Source organism: Clarias gariepinus, chromosome 6 (assembly GCF_024256425.1).
Source record: "Clarias gariepinus isolate MV-2021 ecotype Netherlands chromosome 6, CGAR_prim_01v2, whole genome shotgun sequence".
In the NCBI taxonomy this organism is placed as follows: domain Eukaryota; kingdom Metazoa; phylum Chordata; class Actinopteri; order Siluriformes; family Clariidae; genus Clarias; species Clarias gariepinus.
This window is the reverse complement of record NC_071105.1, coordinates 13,693,547-13,708,994: the sequence shown is the minus strand read 5'-3', so window position 1 is coordinate 13,708,994 and position 15,448 is coordinate 13,693,547. Positions and strand designations below refer to the sequence as shown.

Below are 15,448 nucleotides of genomic sequence, written 5' to 3'. Positions count from 1 at the left end.
AAGATAGTGTCATATGCCATTTATTACCACCCTCGCTGTAAGTGTAAAGTTTGCAGAAGGTGAAACAGAAGGTGTCACAGAAAACCCTAAAGCTTGGGGATCATTTTTCATCCTCTTCATCCCCTAGTGCCCATTCTAGGCTAGCAGTTTCAGTAAGGAATATCTCTTAGATTCCTTACTCGTAGTCACAGTTATATGGTTATTCTCACCTAGTGATATCTGCTTCTCATATGTTCTTTCGTTATTTCTCTTGCAGGACGGTGGCTGCCACCAACATGAATGAAACAAGCAGTCGTTCCCATGCTGTCTTCAACATCATCTTTACACAAAGGAGGCACGATTCAGAGACAGACAACACATCTGAGAAGGTATCCTGCACTCAACATTTTACACCCTGTCAATCATATTAAGCTGTTCCCAGTGAGCAGACAGAGGACAGAGGACCATCACTGCTTATTGCTTGACATGGCATGAAAATTTCCGGACAAGAAGACAATGCTTTCTAGTGTTAGACTTCTGGACATATTATGTATATCTCTATTGTTTACATATTGTTTATTGTTTCGATCTTTTTATCTATTTTTTCTAACTCTAACAGGTCAGCAAAATCAGTCTGGTGGATTTAGCCGGCAGTGAGAGAGCTGACTCCACTGGAGCTAAAGGCACTCGGCTCAAGGTGACAACATCTGCTTTTGCCACATACACCTCCTTATTGAATATTTTCCTGCCTTTTAATCATCTCTTTCTACATTACTTGATTTTAGGCTTGCCAGAGGTTAAATAGTCTTACTTACTGCTTTTTTTTATCTACAATTTTGTGGCATTCTGTTCTGTATTCCTCAGTCTTGGTAAACAATGATTTCCTGTACATACAGTGGTGCCAATATAGCCATTAAAAAGCTGAGGGCACTCAAGAGGGTTACTTTTCATTTTCTTTTCTTTCCATATTTTCTAATTTTTTTTAATAAGCACTAAACTGTAAAGTGTGAGATTTTGGTCAAGATAGAGGAAAATTGAATTGTTTGTTGGTGCTGTGTGGATGCTTTGCGCAGTCAAACTGCCTCTATGCTTCTTTTGAAAATTTTCATTCACTTACCAAGGTATTTCACAAAGCTTTTCTTTTTATGTTCCAGGAGGGAGCAAATATAAATAAATCCCTCACCACGCTGGGAAAAGTCATTTCAGCACTGGCAGAGGTGGTAAGTATTGTTTTTTTTGCATTACTTTGTAATATACTACTCTATCATTTGCAATGGATTAAGTCAAATAAATATTCTGATTTCTAATTTTCTTAGGATTCTGGATCAAACAAGGTATGAGAATTTTTAATTAATGAAGATGAAGCATTAGATTAAAACAATGACCAACAATATATATACAGTATATTAATTAACAAGTCATTTTAGCACTGGCATGTACAAATTCTAACAGATGTTAAACTGTGTCACTCTGATGACAAGCTTATGTTGTTTCTGACACCTTATAATATACACAAGATTTCAAAATTCTACAGTATCACATCCCTAAACCATCAATAAAAAAATCAAACATGTCCTGCGAGATTGACTAAATTTGGAGTGGATGGGAAATTGGGTAAAAAGGTTTTATTAAGATTATTCCTGAACTTTATTACATACAGAACAAGAAGAAAAAGAAGGTGGAAAGTTTTATCCCCTACAGAGATTCTGTACTGACGTGGTTACTTCGAGAAAATTTAGGTATGTGTCATCTGTATTAATGACTTAATTTAACTCTAGGTTTCTACTGATATTTACCTTTTGACCTTTTTCCTGGTGCAGGTGGAAATTCTCGCACTGCCATGGTAGCTGCTCTCAGTCCTGCAGACATCAACTATGATGAAACTCTCAGCACACTCAGGTGTCACAATCCAGTTCTGTAACCCTAAGTTCAGACAGAAAGTTTTTTTTTTAACCTTTATTGCAAATGACAAGTAACCAAAACCAATATATCAGCTGGAAACATATTCACCAGAAATATCTGTTTCACCTAGTTAGGTTATGTTTAATACATGGTTTAAAGTTATCCTGGAAATACTAGACCCAAAGCAAGAATACACACATTCGTTTGCACCTAAGAATTATTTAGAGTAGCTAATCCATCTCTTGATGTGTTCTCAAGTGCGAGAAGTTGGAAATGACCCCTGGGGGTTCGAAATCATCTAAAATGTTGCTATTTAAAGCATGAATAATATTTAATTATAAAAAATACATAAACATAACATAAAACATAAAAAGTAAAAAAAAGTACAACAAAACGGAAATATGTTTTAACAGTCTCTTTACAACCCATCAGTAAATAATTATATTTTTCTTGCACTTATCATAGGCACTCAAATTTATGCAAAGGTATTTTTATTTTCAAAGTTATCGATGGTTTTCATATTTTCATTGTGCACCAAATGAGTCCCAATTTGATTTGAAACATGAAATGTAAAATCTGTTTTCATTTTTACTTGTTAAGGCATTGAAGGCTATTCACAACATGAATTAAACTCCCTCCAATAATTCACGCTTTTAACATCCTTCTGTCCAAGGTTGCTGTGATAAAACTGAGCTCTCGAGGATTGTGTGTGCCTGCGAGACAGGCACGATTAATTTCATAATCTTATGCCCTCTTGTAATGTATTAAGTACCTATCAACACAAGATAATATTGTGATCTGTTTTTGAGTTACTCATTCCTAATATGAACCCCCACAGTGAACCGAGCCATTTAGCCCTTTAGAGCTTCAGAACTGTGAACCTTCTTGAAGCAAACCCGAAAATCATTTGCAAAATTCACAATTGCACTCTGGTTATAGAACATATGGCTTGAGGATCTAATCATCAGTTAAACATGTGTAAACCCATAAAACAAATAAAATGGGTTAGAGTGGCTGTGTTGAAGTGTTAAATAATTAAATAAAAAGGCAGCAATTTTTTTTAAACAGCTAAAAGGTACAGTAATAGGAATGAAAAACACTGAATATTTCTCCTAAATAGTCCTGCAATAACCCTGTATATGCGCACATATACCCACCGTAGGTGCACACTGGTACTAAAAATACTGGCCAAAGGATGTACCAATCTATTAATCAATCAATCAATCAATCAATCAATCAATCAATCAATCAATCAATCAATTAATCAATTAATTAATCAATCACACATTTCAAGGACACAAATCACAACCTTCTAAAGCAGGAAATAATTATAAAAGCACCTCATAAAACCCAAGGACAACAACTGAGTTTTAGCAAATAACAAATCATAGTAAAACAAATGAAAAGGTGGACTCACCCAGGAACAGTTGATGTTTGGTGCATTACAGTTACATGAAAAAAGCCTTCCAGTGGGGCCTCAGGGACATAGCAACAGCAGATTTTTTTTAGCTCTAAGTCCTAAAGACACATTACATTGCAAGGTTTTGAATAAATATGAATGTTTTTACCTAAAATTTGTACAATAAAATTACAAGAATATATATAAATTTTGACCGTAACATGATGAACACTAACACATGCTCCGGTATCCATGACTCCATGATGTAGTGTACATGAGGTTCATGATGTTCTTTGATGACTCTAGCCTGCATGGTTTCTGAATCAGGTATGCAGACAGAGCCAAGCAGATCCGCTGTAACGCTGTCATTAATGAGGACCCCAACAACCGGCTGGTGCGTGAGCTGAAGGATGAAGTGTCACGTCTGAAAGAGCTCCTCTATGCCCAGGGCTTGGGTGATATCATTGAAAGTAAGGCTCTCTATTCTTTTTGCTTGGCTCACCTTATTCACATTTTTTATATAAAAATGTATAAAGTAGATTAAAGGAAACACTTCAGTGAAATATGGTATGTTAATGTATATATTATATGATATTTTTATTATATCTAATGTAGAAAAAATACAAAGAATTTGGTATTCACTGCTCAAACTACGAGGATAATGTAGCTAATAAATAATGGAAATCTTGAAATTATAAACAATGCTGATTTGAATTAGCAATCAGAATGACATAAGTGATAATCATGAGGTTACCATCTGTGACAAATAGAATGATTTTTCCCCCTTGATGTGTCATGCTGTGCAAGACAGCAAGTGGATTTTGACCCCATGTTCACAAATATTGAAGTGACTTTATATTGGTAAATACTGTATTATGACGTACTTTCTTGGACATTGAATCTAAATCCTGAGCCATGTTTGGATCTGAAGTGGTGGATAATAAGCAAATGAAAGAACCACAACATCAACTATCAATTATTTTCTGGAGTTACGGCTAGTTGCCATGGTTACCCTGGTTGCATCTGGATATGGACAAAAAATACACTAAGTGCAGAATGTATAAACACGACTCAGTTTAACTACTTTGCCTATGCTTTTGTTGCTGTTGTCAGTCATTATTAACAAAAAAGACCCATTTCCATATATTTTGTGCCTTTTTGAATTCATGCTAAATGCAGGGACGAGTTCGTGTTGCACTTTAGTTAGTATGAGTGGGAGGATGAGAACTCGTTGGCAGGTGTAAGAGATAACAGTGTTAAATTTATTTTCGGGCTTCTGTCTGTGCTTTTTAGCAATGCAACCTGTTACTGTATATGTTATAAAATGATATAATGCAAAAGAAAAATGTTCAATTGATACAAAAACAACCACAGCCTGTCAGAAGACATCACTTGCTGTTCATCACCAGCTGTTTCAATTTAGACCTTCATTGCAAGACACTAATGAAATTACCCACTACTGCTCCTCTGCCCTGCATTCACAAGTGTAAATACTGTAATATTCAAAACTGTAACTACAGTCTATGCTTTCTAACTTAATATGGTCATCTTCTCATAATTCTCATTTTAAAATGTCCATTATTCTAAGCTACATTATCCTTCAAAAGCGTATTTTTAGACTCTTAGATTTTGGTTAACTATTTGTTTATGAGATTTGCAGAAATTTTCCTTATTACATGAAACATTTTTACAATATACTGTATATGGCATTACTGTCAAATGCACATAAAATTAAAGAACAACAGACAAAGTAATCTACATACTTTAAATGCATTTTTAACGCATTTACATGAAAATTGTAAAATTAAATATGTGACCCTATTACTCACTCACTCACTCACTCACTCCCTTTCTGTTTCTTACTTCTCCTATAATTCTATTCTTGTAATCTTATGGTTCGACATTTCGAAACGTTTCTAGAGCACAGCATTTTGAACAAGTCTACAGTCTTTTAGAAGTTGTGAAATTTGAGATGCTTGTATCTCTCTGGCCTTGTGTTATTTAAACGAGTCTCACGTTCTGCCCTCTCTCTCTCTTCTCTTTTCCCTCTCCTTTTTCCTTTAATATTCTCTCCTTATTTATATCTCTCACTCTGTTTCTTTTTCCGTTGTCACTCTCTCCCTCAGCCTATCGGGGTCCTGTCGATGACAATGCTGGTTTGGGTTTGAAATGTGTGTTTCCTTGGCTCTCCCTCTCTTTATCTCTTTCAATTTCCTGTGCTTTTACCAGCTTTCCTGGATGTGGCAGATCTCTGCAGCACCAGGGGCCTTTCTGGGGTTTTTAAAAGACAACATGAACCAGTCACATACCCATCCTCATGCTACATCAGCTGAATGTTGGCTTGGTTGGGTTCGGTTACTTTATGTAGCTGCATGTGTAGACTAGCAACCAGGCTGTCAGAGTCCTCACACTTACTCTTAATAACACAGATTGCTGCTCATCAACATTTCATGTTAATCTACATCAGTGTTTAATAAGATGGTAATAATTAATTTATGCATTTTCATAGTATATTGGTTGATTAAGTATATAGAAAGATTGGTACAGTACAGTATATTAAATGGGAACAGTCACATACTTGCACTATATCTTTACTATGCAATTCCAAAGCTTTTTGAAAGGAAAAAACAAATGGGATAAAGTGTTAGAAAAGTGTCCATTTATCAGCATACTGCCTGACTCAGGATATGTATGTTTCTTCATTTTGCTGACTCAGCTCATTACTGTCACAGCAGTGACACATTGGTGACTCACAGACGATGAGAATACTGTCCTCCTGGTTAAAGTGGAGGTCTGTGCAAAACATCTGGAATAAAAGAATTTAGGATCTCTAACACATAGAGCAAAATATACACTAAACTAAACAATTAAAAACAAGACTATTGGATTATCGGACTGTTTCACTTTTATCTGAGCCTGTTTGCTGGTTTAGTGTTTAATGCTAAAGCACAGCTCTCTGTGCTTTGTGTACTGTACACTGGTGCTGCAGGGCTGTGTTTTCGGTCTTACTCTCCCTACCGTTTTCTTTTGTCGCTTCTCTTTATGGGCTTCTTCTGCTGAGCAAGAATATTGTTTCTTTGTAGAGTTTATTTGGTCTCACTCATCCACTCATCTTTTTGAGAAAATCTATGATCTATGGTATTGAACTGTAAGAAGTTTTGAAAGAGCTTTACTACAGATGTGTGTTTGAGTGATGGCATATTTACTGTGAATTTGTGCTTTTGTCGCCTTATGCAACCTGCAGCTTTGGTGATGGCTAGACTGCATCCTTAGTTCCTGTTATTAGCCAAAAGATCAGAGGTGTTCAGTTAGAATTTTAAAGGTCCTGTTACAGAAACGGATTATTTATAACACAAAGGTCAGGTTTAGTAAGTCTATATGATGATAACATTTAGCTTTTAATGATTTAACAAATAGCATTTATCAGATGTAAATGAGAAACACTTTGTCGCTTTATCTCTAAAAATGTAAATGTCTTTGTTGTTGACTTTTTAAGACAAGTTATGTGAACAGTAAAATCAATGAGTTGATCTAGGAGAAATAAAACAAAATTAAATAAATTATTTAAAAGTGTGTGAAAACTCTGCCCTTTTTGACCTTATATACCTGGCTCTGTAGCTCAGAGAATACATTGGTCTATTAGCTTTGCCAAGTCTTGCTACTGTGTGAGTGTCAGGGCTCATCTGTTGGTCTGAGACAGAATCCATTTTTAACTTCACATAATATAATTGTGAGTCTTTGTGCTTCCCCAGCTGTTTCAGGCAGTGGTTCATCAGCCAAGCTGTCTGAACGATCATTTACAGCCCCTGCTATCAAGCCAGGAACTTAAAACTGGCAATGGGGAACAGAAGGAGGACATTGTCACCTGGTTGGAACACATGAGCTGTGCTGGCTGGTTGTTCGCTCATTTGTTTGTTTGGCTTGTGCTTGTGCTTCTGGTTTTGGTACATAGGTCAGCTTAGAAATTAAAAGTGTACCTCGATCAGTGAGGATGTTTTTTAAGGCCTTAACATGGCCACTTACCTATGCACCTGATGGGAACTCCTCGGATTGGAAGTAGAATAAGCAGGGTGAGGTATGTTGGCATTGCAGACAAGGTAAAATCTTAATTTATCCTCCATTCCTCGCCAGTAGAACCGTCTCCGATTTTCTCAATGGTGTTTCAAACTCAGAGGTGACTGCCCAGGGGATGGGAGGTAAAATTCTTGTCTGTCCTGATGTGTTTGATAGTAAAGGAGGCAGTTTTGATGGAATATAGATGGCAGGCAGTGGGTAGTCACTCATCTGATCTTCTTCTCCAATTTTTCTCCATTTTCTAGGTGTTTTAGGCAACACCTTATACATCACTTATTAACCTTGTCCCAGTAGAATGGGTTCAGGTAACTCATGCAAAAATACCAGTGATACCAGGGTCAGTGGTGGGGACCTCTCAAACATGTCCAGAGGGACAGATGAGAGTCCAGAAGAGAGGTTACAGGAGCACCTTTCAGTAGAGCAGTCATGGCCCTGGGAAAAGCAAGAATTTCATTTGCAGAGTCTGTGTGAAAGAAAATGGTTCAGTTATATAAGAGTCGAATTCAATTAAAAGGGAGCATGAGTTGTCTATTTATCCTTGTTTGGCTTCGATTGGAGGTTGAAGAGCAGTGGTGATTATTCTGCTCCAGGTGTGTGGGTATCCTGTTCCTCCTCATGGCTCTGCATATTTGCTGGTCCAGTATACTGTACAGTATGGGGGATGCTAAAATGGCAGTGTCCTTTCAGCACCAGTGCAGCAAGCATGTGAGGAGCAGTGATAGTCTGGTGTGGTGTTGTTGCAGACCAGCTGTCACACTCTGATGTGGTCATTTTTTATTATTATTATTTTTTAAACATGTTTGGTTCAATTGTATGAAATTCTTTCTTAGTTTAAATCTGGACCATGGTCTACCAGTTGACAGGTTAATCTAGAGGATTATCATACTAATGGCTAGTAAAAAAAAAAAATCAATGTAACATTCTTTTTACTCTCTGCTTAGTCATGCTTATAAAGGGGAGAATAGACTTTGGATGCTACTGGTTAAATTGTATTGCTTTCTGCTTGTTTAGCTTGTTTAACAAATTTAATCTTGGTTGAGATATAAATAGTTTGTTTTGCACGATTTGTAGAATATACTGTTGGTGGTCACATGATAGTGTTGTGTAGAGGGGTATTTACAGTAGAAGAGAAAGAGAAAAAGAGAAAAAGAAACTTAAAAAAATATTATAATGTGTGATTATCTTTTTAACGTGTCTCACTTCCCACTCTTTACCGCTAGCACAGAACTTACAAAAAACTTTTTTTCACTATACATGAGACTACTCCTAGTCTTTCTTGTGTAACTGCTCTCTTTATTAACTAACAGAATGCTTTCTCTTTGTTTCCATAGCAGCACTGTGAGAGCCAAAAGCCCTTATTATTCAGCAGGTCACTCAGACATTATTCTCAGAGACATTTACTCTATTATATTCACAGTCACATTAATAAATAACAGATAATGTGCGATAACATGCAGTAATTATTCAGTATATTATCAAGCCGTGTTATTATAGCTTATGTGAGGTTTATGACACGTTATACTCATTAAATTGCCACTGAAAGGTGGGGATGAAACAATGTTTTTCACACATGAGCTTCGTCAATGCCGGCTGATAACACTAATGTAACCGCTTCCGCCCTTGTGTTGGATATAGATTTTATTCTGAGTGTAATGGAGCTAGTAATGGGGTTTTATTAGAGTTAGTGGAGTGCCTAATGACAGTGGCTAGCTTTTAGAAGCAACATGAACCCTGTATTAGAAAATGTAGCACATCCAATAAGGGTATTGTTGGAGCATATGAGGCTTACTGTAAGAAAATAGGAAATAATGATACATGACTGGAATAACACAGTAGTGCAGAATAAAGCAGAAAGGGATTATATAGCATAGTATGTCTGAAATATGCATACTGTATGGTGTCCCAGTTGCAGTGCTTTGGCTGAAGCTTAATAGGTCACACTACATATAGCATAGCAGGTAGACATTTGCGCTTTATGCTTGTGCTGCCTTTTCTTTTTTTTTTTTTGGGCTGTGATTGTAGAGCCTGCCTGTTCTCCCGCTTCTAGTGTTACATTCTGGTTCCTCGACTCAGATATTCTGGCCATTTTATATTTGGACAGATTTGTTTTAAGCTATATATATTTCTCTCTGTCCTCTTTTTTCTACCTTTCCTTTTCTGGACTTTCCCTTTTCTGCCTGCTTCTCTCTCCTTATCTCTCTTAATCCCCCCCACCCCAATCCTTCGCTTTTCCCCACCCCACCCGGCAACCCCCCTACAGACTTTTCTGATTACAAGAACAATAACAATACTGGCCAGGCTGTCAATGAAAGGGGTGATCTCTCCGCAGTGACCAATGCCATGACAGGGATGAGTCCCTCCCCCTCCCTCTCCGCCCTGTCAAGCCGTGCTGGGTCCATTAACAGCCTGCATGACCGCATCATGTTCAGCCCTGGGAGTGAAGAGGCCATTGAGAGGCTTAAGGTGACTCAGTGAACACAACAGACCTGTACACTATATAACCATGTAGGATTACAAATTAGGGCAAGAAAAGAAATTCATGTATAAGTGCTGCTAGATATAGATATATTTCATTCTGCCCTCAACAGTGTCACATGCTCTGAAGTGCTCGACCAACACCAACAACAGTTTTGAATTAATCTACCCTTATTTCTGAATGATGAATTCAGTTGTTTGTCTGATGTTCAGGTATGACCTAACATTGTCAAGTATTTGACTTAAAATCTCCTATGATACCAATCAATAGGAAACTGAGAAAATCATTGCAGAACTCAATGAAACATGGGAGGAGAAGCTTCGCCGTACCGAAGCCATCAGAATGGAAAGGTCAGTTCTTTGGGTGGAATCCATTTTCCATTCAATTTTATTCAAATCCTGATGTAGCTTCAGCTGAAATGACAAAAAAAAAAAAAAACATTGTGGGGAGTTAAATTTAAAAGGAAATGCATCTCCAACTGAGTGGGGATGGATCAAAGCCCTTGATTAGATAATTACTGGAATCAAGTATATGTCTCAGCTGGCACCAGTTATTTGAACTCTAACTAATTCAGTGAGTAGCTTTACATTTCTTAAACAACTATGTTAGAAGATGTACCCCATGGTCAAAAAAAATATCTTACTGTGTTTTAGTCCAGTCAAATTATTAGCTTGCATTAAGCAAAGAAAAAAACAACTAAGGCACTGGGTTTGTCAGGGTAAGAAGGGAAGCACATGAAGCGATATACCCATTATGCATAGTGCTCAGCGTATAAACCTCTGGGGCCAGTGTTATGCTCAGGGGTTGCTTGTCAATAAAATGAGTTCAGCTGAATACCTGAATGTACTGAATGACCAGATTATCCCATCAATGGATTTTTCTTCCTTGAAGACAAAGGCATATTCCAGGACAACAAGGCGAACATTCATTGGCCTGTAGTTCTGGGAGCATTAGGAATCATTTTCACCCATGAGTTTGCCACCACAGTGTCCTGACACCAGGGCTTTAAACAACATAATGTAATGCCACAGTGAATGTGCACTATTATCATAACTAAATCATAACCAGCCCAACAAAATATTTAACCTATATAAGCAGCAGTAAGCTCAAGATGCGCACTTTTAATGATAAAATTAGCAATTCTAACAGCTGAAGGTATACACAGCAACATCACAAGTGAAGAAAGTTAAAGCAGATTCATAAAAGTGTAGACTCTGCATGAAACATAACTGTACTTACTATTTTTCAGAGAGGCCCTGCTTGCTGAGATGGGTGTGGCCATGAGGGAAGATGGAGGCACTGTTGGCGTCTTTTCACCCAAAAAGGTATAAGACTTTACAAAATCAGTGTCATGATTTAATATCTTACACATATGGGCATTTACTATAACAGTACATTATTGATTTAGATAATAACTAAAGTAACCATATGATGGCATTCCCATTCATCCTTTTGAAGCCAGCAGAAAAGAGAAAGCCTCAGGCTGTCTTTATAGACTCTGTTGGCTTGTTCTCCCCCAATGAGGTTGGTTAAAGAGTGCTATGGAACCTGTGATTGATTCCTAAGTGTTCCTTTATACTGAAAGTATCTTAGTGTTTAACTTTCCTTACTGTAGTATTGCACGCTATTTACATGATTGTAAGTCTGAATTCATTTTAAGAAATATTTAGGTGAGTATATTAATGATATAGTGATCATTATAGTTTATAATAACTCTAAGATCTTGTGTGATTTTTTTCCAAATTTCTTGGCTATGTTTGGGGTTGGACATTGGACTTTTTTGCATGCACTTTTTCCCCTGTGTGTTTTATACAGTGTTGGGTTTTTACAAAGGGAAAATAATCAAATTTTATTTCTAAAAGTGTAATCTGTATACTTTGGGATCACCTGGAGTATAAATTTTTTGGACAAAAGAAAATGTTTTTGGAAGTGTTTTTTTTCCATATGTAAATGATTTGTGGTATAGTTTTCTGTATCATTACATCATGATTGTTATTTAGGGCATTTGCAATAATCTCATTTAAAAAAACAACAACAACCATGAAGGTACTACACATCTACCATTAAATATAATATATTTTTGCAAATTTGTTTAGTAATTAAAGGGTTTAACTAGTTGTCCTGCCCTTACATATGTAGCCAGTCATATGCTATGCTAAAAGTTCCATTGCTGTCTTGCTGTCTGCTTATATTTTTAGATTAGCTGACTAGCTTTAGTGCTACACAGACAAACTGTGTGTAACAACTGATATTTTCTTAATTATAGTGACAGATTTCATGTAGCTTATGGATACACTTAGTAAAATATAAATAAAGAGTTTTATCATTACTTTAAATATCTTTGAGTTACAAATTTATTTTACTTCAGCTATGATTTTCTGGCAACCACCCAACACTGGTTGTTATGGGTTTTTACTCCAAACTTGCCTTAAACCTTTTCCTAAAATTTTTTGATAATATTGTTATATGTTACAAGATTATTTATACTTTATAAAGATTTTTTTGCATAATGTTTCAGACTCCCCATCTGGTGAATTTAAATGAAGATCCTCTGATGTCTGAGTGTCTCCTTTACTACATTAAAGATGGAATAACCAGGTTGGTGCTGTGTTTTTAATCCCCTGAATGTTGTAATACAGTTTTATGATGTTTGACTACAATTGATATTTGACTAGAATTCATCTCTCATGTTGCTTTTATACTCTGTTGTTCTGTGTTTGCTCAGAGTGGGAAGAGAGGATGCGATGACAAGGCAGGACATTGTTCTCAGTGGACACTTCATAAAAGATGAGCATTGTATTTTCACCAGCAGTGCAGGACCTATGGGAGAAGGTGAACAATTTCGACTTATGCACTTAAACATAGAATGTTTGATGTTTACACAAAACATTTGCTTTAAAATGCTTTAAAGTCTAGCATTGCTTTTTACAGTCATTCTGGAGCCATGTGAAGGAGCTGAGACCTATGTCAACGGAAAGAAAGTGACAGAGCCCACTGTCCTTAGATCAGGTGTGTCTCCATGCCATATTTCCCCAACCTATATTTCTTTTCCAAAGTGATGCAGAACAACAAGGTAGCTTTACTATGAGAATTTTACTCTGACTTATATTTTTGTAACCCTCTGCCTGGTGTTGAACTTGAATGAACTTAAGTGATTACCTTGGGCCTTTTAATCTGCATAGTTTGTAATTAGGTACTGACATTACACTGTGTAATGACATTAAAGTTAAAATGACTAAAAAGGAAGTCTCAGACAAGTGACAGACAGACACACATTAACAAAATTAAGTCATAAATTACACATGTACAGCACGTACTATGCACTGTCATAGTGCACTGTAAGACGCAGGATTACTGAAGTCTTGATTGCTGAATACAATTTCAACAATTGACAGCAGTAAATAATCACTCACTCACTCACTCACTCATCTTCTATACCGCTTTATCCTGTATTCAGGGTTGCGGGGGCCTGGAGCCTATCCTAGGAGACTTAGGGCACAAGGCAGGGTACACCCTGGATACGGTGCCAATCCATCGCAGGGCACACACACTCACACACCTATCCACACACTACGGGCAATTTGGGACCGCCTATTAACCTAACCTACATGTTTTTGGAATGTGGGAGGAAACAGGAGTACCCGGAAGAAAACCCATCAAGCACAGGAGGAACATGCAAACTCCATGCACACAGAGACAGGAATCAAAGCTGGAGTAAAAAAATCAAGGTTGTTTAATTTATATACTACTTTTGTTTCTATTTTATCATTCTTCATGATAAAACAGGGAACCGCATCATCATGGGGAAGAGCCACGTGTTCCGCTTTAACCACCCGGAGCAGGCACGGCAGGAGCGGGAGAGGACTCCATGTGCTGAAACTCCAGCTGAGCCCGTGGACTGGGCCTTTGCTCAGAGAGAGTTGCTAGAGAAACAGGGCATCGACATGAAACAGGAGATGGACCAGAGGTAGGAAACAACAACAACAACCGGGTGGGGGGACAGGAAAGGAAAGGAAAGGTTTTTAATTATTAATGCTGTATCTGTGTGTCTTTTCCTGTGTATGGTTAGACTTCAGGAGCTGGAAGACCAATACCGCAAAGAGAGGGAGGAAGTTAATAATCTTTTGGAGCAACAGAGACTAGTGAGAAAGATATTTAACTATAAATCAGTAAAATATTGATCAAACTTAAAGATGCCCTTCAAATTGAACTTAAACCTATCTCAAAGAGGGAGCGTAAATATCTGTTACCTTTTCAGGATTATGAGAGCAAGCTGGAGGCCTTACAAAAGCAGGTTGATCGTTATTATCCTGAAGCAACAGAGGAGGAGGATGAACCTGAGGAGGAAGGTGCGCTCTAACCTTAATTTTTAGCTAAGAATCGTATACATTAACTTTATAGCCAAAAGTATGTGGACACCTGACCACTCAAACCCATTTGTGCTTGTTGAAATTTTTATAATAACATTTATTTGTCTGGGAAGGCTTTACACTAGATTTTTAAAAACAGGTCTTTGTGGATATAAAAATTCACTTAACAAAGCATAGGTGAGGTAAGGCATTTATGCTGGGCAAAGGGGCTTGAAATGTACATGTGTTGGTATTCTAATTCATGTCAAAAGTGTTCAGTGGGGATGAAGTCAGGGCCCGACACTTAAGCTCCTCCAATCCACTCCTCCACTCCTCCCTGGCGCTCTTTATGGATTTGTGGACATTGACATGTAACAAGATTTGGCTGCTTAGCTCTAGTCAAGATAAATTGTAATGCCATGGTATACAGTACATAGACATTGCGGACAATTACTGTATGTGCTTTGAAATGTCTGGCCATAGTTTAGGTAGGCCCATATATGGGTGTAATGGTTAGGTGGCCAACATACTTTTGTCCATATACTGTATTGTGTCATTGTTTAGCTGTGTCAATAGCAAATTGTCAGTTTTTAAAACTGTGTGCCAGTTACCGGATTACCAGATAGATACTGTATGTTGTACATGTTTTTCCACTGAAACTTTATTATCTACAGTGCAATGGACTGAGAGGGAGACTGAGCTGGCCATGTGGGCTTTCAGAAAGTGGAGGGGGTACCAGTTTACCTCTCTCAGAGACCTTCTCTGGGGCAATGCCATCTTCCTCAAAGAGGCCAATGCTATTAGTGTGGAGCTCAAAAAGAAGGTAAAAACTTTATTATATAAAAATATATATATATTCCAGATGCACTGTATATATTTATTCTTTTAAATGCACTATGTTTATGCCATGTGCTGTAATTTATTTTCATACTAAGAATATTTGCCAAAATGTTGTGGTGTTCACAGGTGCAGTTTCAGTTTGTGTTGCTGACCGATACGCTCTACTCTCCACTTCCTCCTGACTTACTGCCTTCTGATGTGACTCAAGAGAGGGAGAAAAGCCCATTTCCCCGCACCATCGTAGCTGTGGAAGTGCAGGACCAGAAAAATGGAGCCACGCATTATTGGACCCTGGAAAAGCTCAGGTATGTACAGTACCATAACATTTGACCTGATTATGTAATGTATGTATGACTATACTTAATCAGATTTTGTCTTTACATGACCTTTTAATAAACAAGAAAGATATTCCGATATTTCCTGCATGTG

General features: G+C 37.3%; 1 protein-coding gene across 19 annotated transcripts in view; it reads left to right on the top strand.

Moving 5' to 3' along the window:
* kif1aa (kinesin family member 1Aa) overlaps positions 1-15,448 on the top strand; it is a 75,282-nt gene that overhangs the window by 15,067 nt on the left and 44,767 nt on the right. For 8 of the 19 annotated variants that reach the window (XM_053498047.1, XM_053498048.1, XM_053498045.1 and 5 more), the window contains exons 7-25: positions 257-368; positions 599-676; positions 1,134-1,199; positions 1,296-1,313; positions 1,640-1,718; positions 1,800-1,878; positions 3,608-3,750; positions 5,407-5,451; positions 9,615-9,817; positions 10,101-10,180; positions 11,080-11,155; positions 12,349-12,428; positions 12,556-12,662; positions 12,762-12,839; positions 13,617-13,797; positions 13,900-13,972; positions 14,089-14,179; positions 14,854-15,002; positions 15,146-15,324. In XM_053498047.1, coding sequence (XP_053354022.1) covers positions 257-368; positions 599-676; positions 1,134-1,199; positions 1,296-1,313; positions 1,640-1,718; positions 1,800-1,878; positions 3,608-3,750; positions 5,407-5,451; positions 9,615-9,817; positions 10,101-10,180; positions 11,080-11,155; positions 12,349-12,428; positions 12,556-12,662; positions 12,762-12,839; positions 13,617-13,797; positions 13,900-13,972; positions 14,089-14,179; positions 14,854-15,002; positions 15,146-15,324 — 1,917 coding nt within the window. The remainder of the gene's footprint in view (positions 1-256; positions 369-598; positions 677-1,133; positions 1,200-1,295; positions 1,314-1,639; positions 1,719-1,799; positions 1,879-3,607; positions 3,751-5,406; positions 5,452-9,614; positions 9,818-10,100; positions 10,181-11,079; positions 11,156-12,348; positions 12,429-12,555; positions 12,663-12,761; positions 12,840-13,616; positions 13,798-13,899; positions 13,973-14,088; positions 14,180-14,853; positions 15,003-15,145; positions 15,325-15,448) is intronic. The other 11 variants (XM_053498051.1, XM_053498056.1, XM_053498055.1 and 8 more) reach the window with 3 other exon arrangements.